The 15,340-nt window shown below is 39.8% G+C and overlaps 1 protein-coding gene across 1 annotated transcript; it reads right to left on the bottom strand.

The window, feature by feature from the left end:
- Window positions 1-908: 908 nt before the first annotated feature.
- Window positions 909-8,403, bottom strand: LOC311057403 (cationic amino acid transporter 2; the record flags this gene model as incomplete). Its single annotated transcript, XM_084074362.1, has 11 exons — window positions 909-1,042; window positions 1,353-1,461; window positions 1,578-1,744; window positions 2,069-2,202; window positions 2,767-2,869; window positions 3,101-3,237; window positions 4,340-4,562; window positions 5,530-5,672; window positions 6,367-6,532; window positions 6,999-7,154; window positions 8,034-8,403. 11 exons carry the CDS (start codon window positions 8,401-8,403, stop codon window positions 909-911), a joined length of 1,842 nt encoding a protein of 613 aa, XP_083930488.1.
- Window positions 8,404-15,340: the final 6,937 nt, after the last annotated feature.

Below are 15,340 nucleotides of genomic sequence, written 5' to 3'. Positions count from 1 at the left end.
ATCCTCCACTTCAACTTACTCATCTTCAATTTTATTGTCACATCACAGGTTTACAGGTGTAAAAACGTGGGTGAAATTGAATACTTGTTTGGTAAAAGCTCTCTTTGTGTTTGTCAGTAAAGGGAAGAAGCAGAGAGTGAAAGAAAAAACAAGGAAAACAGGTCAGTTATTCCCGATATTCCCGATATGAGTAGAGTAAAATAGCAGCAGATTAACAGATATACATATATATACATGAGGCGCAGCAATAGAATAGCAACACATATAGCAAGGGTTCCCAAACTTTTCAGGCTGCGACCCCCAAAATGATTTGAACTGGGATCCCCCCCACCCCCAGGGACCCCTCCATAATTTGAACTGGGGACAAGCACTTGGAAATGTAGGCGTTACATTTAGTTTGACTTGGTTCCACAGATAAATATTATGAAAATAGCCGATCTACAAGCTCACAACGCCTCGCACTGTGAGGCGTTGTGAGCTTGTAGATTGGCTATTTTCACAATGTTTGCCTCTCTCAATATTTGACAGCTGGTCCCCAGCTAAATGTGTTAATACAGCGTCACAATCATTTCAACCACTTTAACCATATGTTATACTTTGGGCTATTCAAAAATAGCAGATCTACAAGCTCATAGCTTGGCACAGAGTGTCGCGCTACAAGCTTGTAGATCTGCTGTTTTTGAAAAATCGTGAAAGATTTGTGCAAATATTTGAATATGTATATTTTTGTTCAACTAAAATCTTTGCTTCTGTTGGGTCCCTGGAACAAAATATTTTAAGATGGGGGTCCGCGGCTAAGTAAATAGGCTGCCTCCATATCATTTTGGAAGTCCTTGACTGACATGAAAAAAAGTTTGAGAACCACTGATGTATGCAACCCACGTCTGAACTAGTGGTGGTGAAAGGTATCACATGTCAGGCATGTCAAATTTTGGCTCCATATTTGCGTTGATGCTGTGAACATGGACTTGATTGTGTGCATTCTGCATCCTTTGCTTTTGCACACTGTGCTGGATACCGTAACAGAAGTAGATGAGTATACCTGTAAGAAAAGAAAAGTTACGTGTTATTATTTGATATATCGCTGTCAGGCAGAGAAACCTCTCATCTCCATCATTCTATCTTTTTGTGTTTTTTCGTGAATTAACGCCCTACTTGATCATACTACAGCGTCACACAAAAGCATCAAAATGCTACTTTTGAATTAGAATCCTGAAAAGTAACAGTTTTGGACACAGGAGATATGAGGTTTCCACCCGACAGAGATGATATTCTTCTGCATATTTAATTGATCGTTCATGATTATAATCATAACAATAATAATAATCATAATAATAATTGTCTTTCCATACCAACTGTCATCCAAATGGAATAGCGGATCCACGTGTCTGATCCCAGTTGAACCATTAGATAGATGTTTACAAAAGTGCTGAATATGGGAAGCAAGGGGACCAAGGGAACCTGCAGGAATAAAAGTCAAAATGTTGATATAGTACATTTTTCTTAGTCCTCATCAAAGTTGGTATGGTGACTTTAAACACTGTCAGTGATGTATTTGTTGTGTCATTAACACATACCATGAAGGCAGCCTTGGCTGTGCTCTGTGGTTGTCTCCATATGACCAGGGCAGTGAGGACCAGCAGCAGTGTGAGCACAGTGACACTCAGAACGCTCCACCATTCCTGCCTCTGCAGAGAGGCTGCAGCCTGGCTGATGAAGAGGCTCAGGAGCACAGTTAACAGGACTGGGGACGGTACACAGATAGATGAGTGTGGTTAGTAGTAGGCCTGTCACAATTATTATTACATAATCGCCTAATCACAATTACTTGAGATAATCACAACTATTTTGCGTAATCATCTATGTTGAAAAATGTTCATACATTTTCAAACATTTTCCAAATATAGCTTTTTCTGCTATTTTTGGAAAATGTTAGAAAATGTAGACAATTAATCGTCTACTTAAATGCTGTAATGGTGACAGTCCTAATGGTTAGTGCTTAGTCTCCATTAGGTGTAGATATACTGCACAGGATACAATATATGGGGTTGTTAAGAAGATCTCCTACTCATTATAACTGCAAGCATTGTCACGTTGCTCGAGGTTCGAACGGTGGGTTGTGATGGAGGAAACATGGCCCCGGTCACAGTGAACGATTCTGGTTTGCTGAAGCTTGAGTCTTCACTTAGATCAGCTTCGTACCTGTAAAGACAGTAGATATTCATCCATCGGATGGATTAGGTAAAGGACACATCAAGTTAAACTCAAGTATACAGGTGTATATAAGTGGATCTCTGTAAAAGTGGATCTCAGACTTCATGTGGCCAGCCTGTGACATCAGTCATCTGTAACATATTTATGATGTACGATGACTCCATATTTGGTCAATGTTTCAGCCCGATCAGAGACCCATTTGACTTCCATTGTGTGTGTGACACACACACACACACACACACACACACACACACACACACACACACACACACACACACACACACACACACACACACACACACACACACACACACACACACACACACACACACACACACACACACACACACACACACACACACACACACAGATGGCTATAGCCTCTATGAAAGGTTATGTATTTTACTAGTACACTACTTCTACTGCTTTGTATAAAGAAAACATGTACGCCTATATTGAATCATGTTGAAAACATTTGAGCCAATGGCATACTACAAAAATCACACATGAATATCACAATAACTAAAAAAATATATTTTCCAAGAAGTGTACCTCAGTATCAGGATGCATATTGCAACAAGAGTATAGGCAAAGAGAGTTCCAATGGACATCATGTCGACTAGTGCCTTCAGGTCAAACAGTAGAGCCATGATAGCTGGAGGAACACAGAATACAGTACACAGCATTAACACATGATAGCTGGAGGAACACAGAATACAGTACACAGCATTAACACATGATAGCTGCAAATGTTGACATATAGGGGTCCCACGGCACAAAATACTTTCAAATGGGGGTCCGCGGCCAAAATACATATACATTTGGGGGTCCTTGATATAAAAATGTTCAAGAACCACTCCACTAAAACATGAAGTGACTGTTTCACCTGCTACGACCCCAGAAACCAGAGTAGCAATGACAGGACTCTGTCTGTCACTCATTTGACTGAGAGGCTTGAAGAGAAGTCCATCCCTCGCCATGGCGAAGAGCACACGAGGCATGGGAAACATCGCCCCCAAGAGGCTATATGGGAAACATACAAAATACACACTGTTACCGAGATGTTGCAATGGTACAGTATAGTCTCTAAAGCCAAATACCAATACTCAAATGTCTGCCTCCTCGCTTCCTCTGTCCTCTGTCCTCCAGCATGGCGGTGTAACGGTGAAATTGGTGACCTGCCGGAATCATCTTGTGGACTTCACATAACTTACATGGAGGTCATGACCTAAATGTTAGGTTGAACTCTGCTCATAAACAAACCGCAATGATTTATGTTCGGACACTGACGTTATGTGATGTCTTTTACACGATTGTCACATATTTCGGCAGGTCACCAATTTCACCTTAACACCGCTATGCTGGAGGACAGATGACTGAGGAAGCAGAAATATTTGTATTGGAATTCAGCTTAAGACAACTCTTCCACAATCTTCAAATGCTACAGAGTCTGTAACCGTGTTGCCACATTATGTTCAAACATTTTAAAAACACAAATCTGGTACGGAGGTCCCTGGCACAAAATATGTTTAGATGGGGGGTCCTTGGACAAATAGATACTAATTTGGGGGTCCTTGTTTGAGAACCACTGGTTTAAACAACATTTAGGAAGCAAGCCCAAATAAGCAACTACACTTTAGAAATAAGCCCAAAAAAAAACAGCAACCACCAGTATTTACAAGCAACTTTACAGAAAAACAAGCCCAAAGTCGCTAATAATAAGCAGACCTGGCAACACTGGTCTGTAACTGCGCCTCACAAAAGTTGTGACAGGAAGATGTCATCTGTTTTTATTTTCCGTTCATGAAAATATACGTTGAAAAATATTTTTTTAATTCTGTTTTTGAATTTCTATTTCTGCTAAGCGGCTGGCTACATAGGTTTCAACTAATTTGATAGTGATTGAGGGGGAGGCGGGACATCTGCTTTATGTTCTACTCTCAGCGTTTCAGGTGTACTGGACTGTTAGGCAAAAGCATTTGAAAGTTGTGTGTGTCAACAGTCTGTCTGGAGAGACTATGGCGAGGGAATTTTTAGGAGTATACACCGGAAACCATGTGAAGGTGTCACTATAAAGTCGGAGCTCGGCTGAATCTCACACACCTGTTACATAAACATCTCGTACCTTGTTGACAGTGCACAGAGCGATCCCACGGCCACGGCGTATTTTGCAGGGCCCCAGCCGATGTAGGAAAAGGCCACGGGCAGCGGGCTGTGGGCGCTGAGCAAATAGTACGGCTGCATGAGGGTCAGGGCGGCAGACACGCCAAAATAAGCCAGGAAGCAGATGAGCAGGGAGGCCACGATCCCCAGAGGGATGGACTTCTGAGGGTTCTTCACTTCCTCTCCTAAAGAGTAAACACATTGTAGATCATCACCACAACACAAAGCCATTGTTGTAGGTTAGTAGTGTTTGCAACAGTTTGTCTCCTCAGCAGTTTCCTGTTTAGCTTTACATTAAATACACATGGTGAGGAAGGTGTTTAAAGTGACACAAACTGGAGAGTACTCATCTAAACACGCATACATCTCCATTGTTTGGTGTCGTGTGAACATGTACTGTAGCACGGGAGCATGTAGGAAAATGTTATTCTTTTGTTATGTAATTTAGGCACTTCTTTTTGCCGGACCAAAACAGCGGGGTCAGCCCTTGGGTTTAATTTTACACTCTCAAGAGTTAAATATCTATAAGGGTCCATTTGGTTACCAACTCTCCATCATTTAGCTGGGGACCACCTGGAACCCCCTCAAGGACCACTGGTGGTCCCCGGACCACTGGTTGAGAGCCACTGCGCTGGACCCTTAACTGTCGCTGCTATGTTCATGTGTGATACATCGGTAGATTGTGGATTTGAATGGTTTAGGGGCAAAATACATTTCTGATCTTGTGCGATATCTTGAACCATCCAGATCTCTCAAGTCATCTGGAAAAGGTTTGCTGTCTGTCCCTAAAACCATAAATAAATAATTGCGGGGAAGCAACATTTAGTTTTTATGCACCACATATCTGGAACAAACTCCCAGTAAATTGCAGGTCTGCTGCCACTCTTATTTCTATTAAAAACACGACTAAAGACATTTCTGTTTGCTGCTGTCTTTGATTGAGTTTCTTTTTCTTCTAGAAGACAAAGCATGGGATTCTTTTATGCTTAATTTATATTTAATTGAATGTGCTTTACACAGAACAAGGAAGGAGGGAAACACAATTATACAATGACATTAGGATGCATTATAAAAAAGCAAAAAAAAGCTTTTCAATGGGGCAAAAGGCCCAGGAATCAAAGCTATGATAACATAGCGACACATGTCATTTACCTGTTGTGGCAATGCAGTCAAATCCAACGAAAGCGTAAAAGCATGTGGCTGCACCCGCCAACGTTCCTTCAATTCCAAAAGGAAAGAACCCACCCTCACCGGCGTTACTGTAGTCAGTGGTCTCATTCAGATAGGTTTGGTTTCTAAAATAGAATCAGTTAAATAGTTACATGAAGGGCAAAGTGTTCATTTAACTCTAAGTTTGAAGATTTACCCCTTGGACAAATTCCAGTGGTGTAAAAAGTACAATTTATTTTTTTACTTAAGTAAAAGTATTAATACTGCAATATAGAATGTTACAAGTAAAAGTCCGCAATTAAAAATGTACTTGAGTAAAAGTACAAAGGTATTGGCATCAAAATATACTTAAAGTACCAAAAGTAAAATCATGCAGAATGTCCCATTTCAGGTTTTCAAATGTATAAATATCTTTTGAAAATAGCAGATGTACAAGCTCACAATGCTTGTAGATTGCGACGCATTGCGACGCATTGTGAGCTTGTAGATCGGCTATTTATATATGGTTAACGTATGTTTTGTAATATTAATCAAAATCTTCAAAGTAACTAGAAACTTAAGTTTTCAAATCATTGTAGTGAAGTAAAAGTACAATATTTGCCTCTGGATGAGATATAGTGGAGTAGAAGTAAAAGTATTGGAAATTGGAAATACTCAAGTCAAGTACAAATACCTCAAAATTGTATTTAAGTACAGTACTTAAGTAATGTTGCTTTCCACCACTGACAAATTCTTACACTCTCAGAGTTAAATTAACACTCTGAGGTATGCTTTATAAATATGTTTATGTATATGTACAGAAACAGGAAGAGTTCATACTCATATAATAATGATCCATTCAGGATAGAGTCCATGCTGATGTACCAGTTGTCAATGTCTCCCTTTATGAAACCAGAGATGATAACAAACAGCAACACCACCACATTTATCACTGTGAAAACCTTATTTACGATGGCAGACTCTTTTACGCCGAAAGCAAGAATGCCTACAGGGAGAAAGCACAGGAAAAATTGTTATAGCATAATACAATACAACCTCATCTACCCAAGACAATTCAGGACGGATGCTGTACTAAATTAGACCCTGAAACGTGTTCACCTTTTGAATCATTAATCCATTAAGACCGGGAAGGCATCTGTGTCATTTTAAGATTTCTTTGGTTTCAGATATACAGTACAAGCTTGTAGATCTGCTATTTTTGAAAAATCGTGAAAATGAGTGCAAATCTTTGAATATCTATATTTTTAAAGCGAACATTTGTAACTCAAATCTTTGAGCACATTTTCACGATTTTTCTAAAATAGCAGATCTACAAGCTCATAGCGTGGCACTCGGTGCCGCGCTATGAGCTTGTAGATCTGCTATCTTTTAATAATATTATATATTATATAATTACTATATGTCCATAAGGTGTGAAGTATAAATAAAAGAATATACATTGTGGCACTTGCCTGCCAGCAGCATTATGAGTCCAGCTGCAAAGAAGTCTGGGTAAGGTGCCAGTCCTGGTAGGTCCATAGCAGCAGCTCTGCCCAGGGAGTTGGCGATCACACTGCCAATGAGGTCATCAAATGTTCCTGTCCACGCCCTGGCTACACTGGATGTCCCTGAGAGAGAGACAGAGAGAGAGAGAGAGAGAGAGAGAGAGAGAGAGAGACAGAGAGAGAGAGAGAGAGAGAGACAGAGAGACAGACAGAGAGAGAGAGAGAGACAGAGAGACAGAAACTGAGACTCAATATTCTATCCTGCTGCATTGTGCACAGTACTCCTCCAATCCATTCCCCCTCATAGCCACGAAGGCCTCCTGTCTGTCAGTGTGTGTGTGTGAGAGAGAGAGAGAGAGAGAGAGAGAGAGAGAGAGAGAGAGAGAGAGAGAGAGAGAGAGAGAGAGAGAGAGAGAGAGAGAGAGAGAGAGAGAGAGAGAGAGAGAGAGAGAGAGAGAGAGAGAGAGAGATTGGACTCGGACATAAATGGCCACAGGGATCCACTACTAAAGAGAGTATACGCAGGTTAAGTGATGGAAGAATTTAGGTGCATAAGACATTAGAAACTGCAGTTTTCCAGGTGAGATACTGTATAGGAGATCACCCAAGGCAGTATGCATGATCCCTACTCCCTATGACATGTTAGCCTGGTTCCAGACGAATCTGCCATTGCAAAAAAAGAAATTGCCCTCGGCAGATTAGGTCTGGCCCCTCTCAATAGAGATTGGATTTCTCTCCCTCTGTAGTTGTGACGGACCAATCAGGGCCCAGTATGCAAATGTGGGGCGGGTTTATCACCAGAGGCATTTTTTGAATTTGCCCCTCGGAAATGCAGGTTCCACACAGAGAGTCCAGACTGATATCTACGCAGTGATATTAGTCTGGCCATGCCAGGCTGATGACATGGAGGACATCAGCAGGAGTCCCTACCTATGACATAGGACAGCAGCAGGTTCTAGTCCATACCTATGACATAGGACAGCAGCAGGTTCTAGTCCCTACCTATGACATAGGACAGCAGCAGGTTCCATCCCGTGATGAAGGCCCAGATCTCCCCCACCGTCACGTAGCTGTACAGGTAGGCGGAGCCCGTCTTGGGGACTCGAGCTCCGAACTCGGCGTAGCACAGCCCCGCGAAGACGGACGCTATGGCCGCCACGAGGAAAGAGATGATGATGCTGGGCCCCGCCACCACCCGGGCCACCTCTCCCGACAACACGTACACCCCGGCCCCCAGGGTGCTGCCCACCCCCAGAGCCACCAGGTCCAGGGTGGTCAGACATCGCTTGAAGTTGGACACCTCCCCCTCCGGCTCCAGAGGTTTCCTACGGGTCAGGCTCTGGAGCAGCAGCAGTACCTTGGCACCGGACATCCTGCACCACAACACACCATAACACACATTAAAACAATGACACTTTAAGTTAATCAATCATTTAAAATTTGGTAAAATAATGTAATAATAATCGTTTAATAATGTTTTGGGCATGTTATTATAGACTAAACATTTTGGAAAAAGAAATATCAACACAATTGAAATATATTGAAATTGTTGTAATCTACAAGCTCACAACAAGTTTAGTTGAACTTTTAGATCTGCTATTTTTGACTACTCAATTATTCAATTAATAAGGAAAGTAATAGAATAATCACAAAAAAAATCTTTAGTTGCATCTACATACACCTGAATAAAATGCATGACAAAAATTAAGCTCTCATAAATACTGCTTTATAACAATAATCATAACATATTATGAAGCCTTGCATAATGACTTATAAATGAATGTATGAATGATTATAATCTGTTTAGTAGGCTATCACTTCATAATATTTTGACCAGGATCATACAATGTCTATTATATTACTATAGATAGTTATAATATAACATTATAATAATTTTATAATACATAATAATCACTGTGATTATAATCAGATTGAAGTCACTATAAGTAGTAGTTGTTGTTATTTAACAACTAAGCAATGCACCTCTTATTGCAGGTTCCAGACCTCACAATGTATTGTCTGAACAAAACAGGCTTTTGTATTTGAATTTGAGTATGTCGTTAATTTTGGATATGTCAAATGAAAATCTAATCAACAGCAAGTTTGAAATTGACTTTGAATACAATGAAATTACATAGAAGGAGCGTGTAGATATGTTGTCCCTATACCACCTCTTCTCATGGGATTTAAGTAAATAACCCTGACCAGCTAGTCTGTCTGAGGAGAACACAACAACCGTGGGAACAATGTGACCTCAAAAGAGGTTATGTATGTATTATTAAGTAAAGGCAATGCCCATAACAAAGAAAACTGCATACAAGTGTTTTTTGTGTTGATAGATTAAAAACTAAATAACACGTATAGAACAAACCTCCTGTAAATCAGTGCAGTACAATGGTCACTGATCTCTAGAATGTTTGAGACAGACCTCATACAGACATTTCTTCTACTTTGAATGCGTTTTTAGAGCAAAGAATGATGAGGTAAGACAATTCAACCCAACCACTATCACACATACAGGCATAAACTCATCATTGACATTACAAGACATGTGTTATGTTAAAGGTGGACAAAGGGAATGTAAATATAGGCTATGCAATTAAGTATGTACTTTAAAGCATATTAACCCTCCTATGGACAACATTAAATATCTCTATATGTTTGACCGAATATTGTGAGGATAATATTGTATTGTGACAATAACATACATTTATTTTTCTAAAATAGCTACCTACAAGCTCACAACGTGTCGCAATGCGATACATTGTGAGCTTGTAGATCGGCATATTTGGTTATTTATTTTTTTTAAAATGGTACAATAGCTAGTCTCAGATCACAATATCCTTATATTATATATAATATATTGATACAATAATCAATATATTATTGTTACAGTTATATATTATGCTACTGTATGTAATTCCCTCTTACCTTGTTGGCTGGACCCTGCAGAGTGCCTTCCCAGGCCCCAGACCTCTCTCTGTGGACATAAAGCCATTGGACGTGTCCTCTCCTGTGTGAGCGGGCCTCCAGGCTCCAGGTTACGCCGTGTTGATCTTTTACACATTATGTTACATTTCAGACGTACGTGCTACTTCTGAAAAGGACAGGATCAGAATGATAACTTTCCCATAAATCTGACAAAGGTACTACAGTGTGATCTGAAGCAATAACATATCATTGCTGTCGAGCAGAAACCTCTTTTCTCCATATACCAATTTTTTTCCCCCTGAAGTGATACGTTTTGAGATTGTAGATCAGCTAGATATTTTTTTAATTTCCTGAAAAGCAACACTTTTGGACATCTGACAGTGACGGTATCATAGGCATTCCAGAAATGACCCATTATAGAACATTAAAGTAGAAGTCTTAAAGGATCTGACATTAACTGTACTTATTAAACCCTATATACAGTTTACCGGAGTCCCCCAGGGGTCTATCCTATAGAGCCCCTATTTCCCCCCCCTCTACACTAAATATATTCGCCAAAAGTAGCCGATCTGCAAAATCTGACTGTTGCAACACATTTGTGAGCTTATATGTACAGTCATGTTGCAACACAGTATGTCCACCAGAGGATACATAGTTGTCAGGATATTATTAGATTTTATAATATTTATGTATTCATTTCATTTCTTGTGGCACTTGTGATCCTTCCGGTATCAGAATATTGTACGCACTGCAAGCTAATTTGTGCCCATGAATGTCAAAACACGTCAAAACATTATATAACTTTGCTTCTGGGGGTCCCTGGAACAAAATATTTTGAGATGCGGGTCGGCTGGAGGTTCTGAAAAAAGACATTTGTAGAATCGGCCTCAGGTCTTAATGGGTTAAGCAAATAACCCTGACCAGTTCAGTCTGAGGAGAACGCAACTATCTCGAGAAGAATGTGACCTCAAAAGAGGTGAGGCGTTATTAGGTAAAGCCACTATGCCCATAACAAAGAAAACAGCACATAAGACAAAATATAAACAGCATTTAAAGCAGCACTATAACTTTTCTCTTCTACCTCGGATTTGAACCCGGTTTCCTGCGCAAGTGCTGACTTTGTTTTTTACCGTTGAGCTAAAAGAGCCTGCCTGCTTGCTCAGAGGATAAATTGCATCTTGAGCATCAGGTCAAAATCTGTGTCAGATCCTGTGTCTAGGTGAGACATGACCTTTGACACGATCTGAAGTTACATAGTGCCGCTTTAAACTACAGTACATTGACTTTCATGTTGAGACAGAGAAAGAAACTTTGAAAAAGCTGAAACTTTTAAAACTGAACAATGCGTTTTGTTTATAAACGTGGCCTTGCATCAACGTATTGTGTTCATAGATTGAAAACTAAAGAACACATCTCCTGGTAATCAGTGCAATACAACGGTCACTGATCTCCAGTGGTGGATCAAAGTGAATTTTCTTGAGTACTGTACTTCGGGTAAATATTTTGCCAGCCAATGCCCATAACAAAGAAAGCTAGTTTAAATTCTAGTTACTGTATATTCTGTCTTATTAAGCTGTGGATTTGTCCACCAGAGGATGCTGAACGGGTTCCAGGGGATCCTCAGCTCAGAATCAACTTTATTGCTACATCACATGGGTTTACAAGCTCCATCGTTTTGTTATTTCCATAAAAGAGAAAGGGAAGAAGAAAAAGAAGGGTGGCAAGGGGAAGACGGAGATCATAATAACCATAATAATATCTATTTTTACACATAGCTATCCGGTGAAGTAACAGTAAGTACCTGAGGTAGGACATAAGGTGGTGGAGCATAGCAGCAGATTTATGATTACTAAATTGATAGTTAGGAACGATCAACAAAACAGACCCTTACAGAGCTGTAACCCTGAGAGTTATGGGTTCATTTGGTTCCATCTGTACACTCTCAGAGTTGCTATTATGTTCTCTATTGAGATATATGATTAGAGGAAGTGACATCAGGAAGGTACAGGAAAGCTCCTAAGCCGTACTGGAGCAGCACAGCCTTGTTACGTAATTGGTGAATATCAAATGACAATGAACAGAGCTGAGAGAGAGAGAGAGAGAGAGAGAGAGAGAGAGAGAGAGAGAGAGAGAGAGAGAGAGAGAGAGAGAGACAGACAGACAGAGAGAGAGACAGACAGACAGACAGACAGACAGACAGACAGACAGACAGACAGACAGACAGACAGACAGACAGACAGACAGACAGACAGACAGACAGACAGACAGACAGACAGACAGGCAGACAGACAGACCAAGGGGCAAGTCTTAGATATTTACGATGAGGCCGAAAAAATGGCCAGAGTGGCGCTGTTTTACCCTGCGCCGACCTGCGGTGTCAGAAAGAATTTATTTTAACGCAAGTGAATGGGTTTTTTGACAAACTTTAGACTAGATTTTCTTACTGTAATAAAAATTGTCATAAATTCTATATGCTTCCAGTCGCTAGTTTAAAGTCTCCTTTCAATCATCAGGATATGCGTTTTGCTAAATTATGGTCCTATTTATTATAAAATTGACGATAAAGTAGGCTATTCTCTAGGAGGGGCGGGATGCTTTGATTGACAAGCTACACAACCAATAGCATTCATTCCCCGCCCCCCGCTCTTGATTGACAAGCTACCCAACCAATAATGGTCTGGTCTCATTCTGACGCGTATTGAAAGATGGCGGACCTACAGTCTTGCAACAATCGGCTTCATTTTCGGTCTGTAGAAAGCAGCGGAGGGGGTTTGTCCATCTCATTTATACAGTCTATGAGACAGACAGACAGGCAGACAGGCAGACAGACAGGCAGACAGGCAGACAGACAGACAGACAGGCAGACAGACAGACAGGCAGACAGACAGGCAGACAGACAGAGCTGTGGAGGGATTTGCTAATATAAGTTCTATGGAGGAGATATTTTATACCAGAATACCATCCAAACATATTTCGTGCCAGAGACCTCCCAGAAGCAAAGATTTGAGTTAAAATGGATATTGGGCTGAAGTGGTTATTGTATGCTTTGTATTAATAATCTAAATCTACAAAACTAACTAGTGACTAAAGGTGTCAAATCATTTTAGTGGAGTAAAAGTACAATATTTGACTCTGAGATGTAGTGGCCTAGAAGTAAAAGTACAGACAATTGGAAATACTCCAGTAAAGTAACAAAAATACCTCAACATTGTACTTAAGTAAGTACTTGAGTAAATAAGTACAGTACTTGAGTAAATGTACTTAGTTACTTTACACCACTGATGGTTAGAGGCTATGCTTTTCTTCAAAAGATATTCTGCACGTCAGACTACGTATTTAGCGTAACACGGTAGAACACACCACTGATGTGACGTGAGTGTGACATAGCCTCGTTCTACAACTCTCCTCTCCAAACTGGAAGAGACCCCTTTGGACCAGTGATGTGAAGGGGGACGTGTTGTAAATCGTCATTGTTTTCAGCCTGGACATCTGCCTAGCAACACGCTGAGGAGATGTCCATTAGACGGTAACGAGGGAACAAACAAATGAACTGGCAAGGTGCAGTCCACTGTCTCCAGGAAATCACATTATGGCTTTAATTACAGATGACATGCTAATAACCAGTAAACAGTCACGTAATAAAAGGGAAAAACGTTTACGTTTAATTTCAGTGGACAACATTTATGGATATGCTTTTGAGATTGCATGTGAGCAACATTACTATGTAGTACAATTTCCAATCTGCTAATCAAGACATTTACCTCTTTAATTGGAAGCGTTTCTAATCAGACTAATCTCTACTAATGGATTGCAAGCAGTGGGTTAAGAGTAATCGAATTACAAACAATGTAATCTGTTGCACAAAAATCTGATTATGTTTACGCTGGAAAATATGGATGAGCTTGTGTTACTGAGACGGACAAGTTTAAAGGAAGGAAGGAGGTCTTTAGCTAAGATTAGATTTGTGTTATATTACATACACAATTAAGCATCATTATACAAAAATAGTGAAAGATAGCATATTCACATATTTGCACCTTGTTAATTGAGTAACTTTAACTAGATGATGGAAAGTAACTGAACACAAGTATGTCACTGTTGAGGACAGGGAACAATTTGAATCTAAACCCCTGTTTTAGACAAATGACACATTTTTCATTCTTGTTAACCACAATATCATTAATTTACAAAAAAATTCAAACAGTTAGAATATGGAGATAAGAGGTTTCTGCCCGACAGCAACGATATGCTTTGTTGTATAGGCTACCAAATAATGAAATATTTCGCTAGTTCTGAAGATGTTTAAAACATTTTTTTTTAAAGATTTGCCCAAAATAGTGACATCAGGGTTAATGTGGTTAAGGAGGAGGAATGGGCTGAAAATGAGCTGCAGGAAATGGCCTGCCCCCCCCTCTCTCTCTCTGTTAATGATTGACATGGAGAAATAGGTCCAGCAACCTATTGTCTGAGGAATCCATTCTACACACTGGAGAGGCTGGAGAGATCCTTGAGAAAAAGTGCAGAGATGCAGACAAACTGTGTTTTTACTACAGATGTATATCTGAATCATTTCCAAGAACCCAGGGGGTAAGTTTGATATTTATTAGGTGTTTTACTTACCAGATGATGATGATAAGGCTTTGTGATTATTTTGTCATTATTGATACAGCCAGCCGTGTTAATACTTAATTATAATAACTAGCTACAGAGAGTTCTCATAATTTGGGGTGAATACAGTGGATGTACAAATTATGTAATATGCACTACACATACATACAGTAGTCCTGCTACACACATAGTAATGCTTCTATTAGTATTTAAAAGTGTGTGATAACTAATTGACCTCACTATGTAACTTTTCTTTTTATGAATAAAATGCTAATCCAATCTGCATTGTAAAGTGTTAATACAATATAACTAATTCTTATTATGAATTATCTATATTATATATTAATACACAACCACCCCAATGTATTAATTGGGCTGGTTGTGTATTGTCTCCCTGCTCTTCTAATGAGACATTTAGATCGTGTCAAAGGTCATGTCTCATCTAGACACAGGATCTGACACAAATTTTGACATGATGGTCAAAGATTCAATTTATCCCCTGAGCAAGCAGGCCGGCTCTATTATCTCAATGGTAAAAATGTCAGCATTTAAGCAGGAAACCCTGGTTCAAATCCGGGGTAGAAGAGGAAAGTTACATCGCGCTGCTTTAAAAGTGTGTAATAATGAATGTACTTTTTGAGACTGTGAGAGTGTTTTGTTCTTGTTTTCTTTTCCTATGGGGAACCCTGGTATCCTTCATTGAAAAAGTTATATTTAGATTTCAAGTATTTCTTAAAATCTTCACTCTGACATTCTATTCTATTTCAATA

Source organism: Gymnoscopelus microlampas (assembly GCF_963454915.1).
Source record: "Gymnoscopelus microlampas genome assembly, chromosome: 12".
In the NCBI taxonomy this organism is placed as follows: Eukaryota; Metazoa; Chordata; class Actinopteri; order Myctophiformes; family Myctophidae; genus Gymnoscopelus; species Gymnoscopelus microlampas.
Note: the sequence above shows the minus strand (reverse complement) of the source record. Positions and strands in the feature narration are given on the sequence as shown.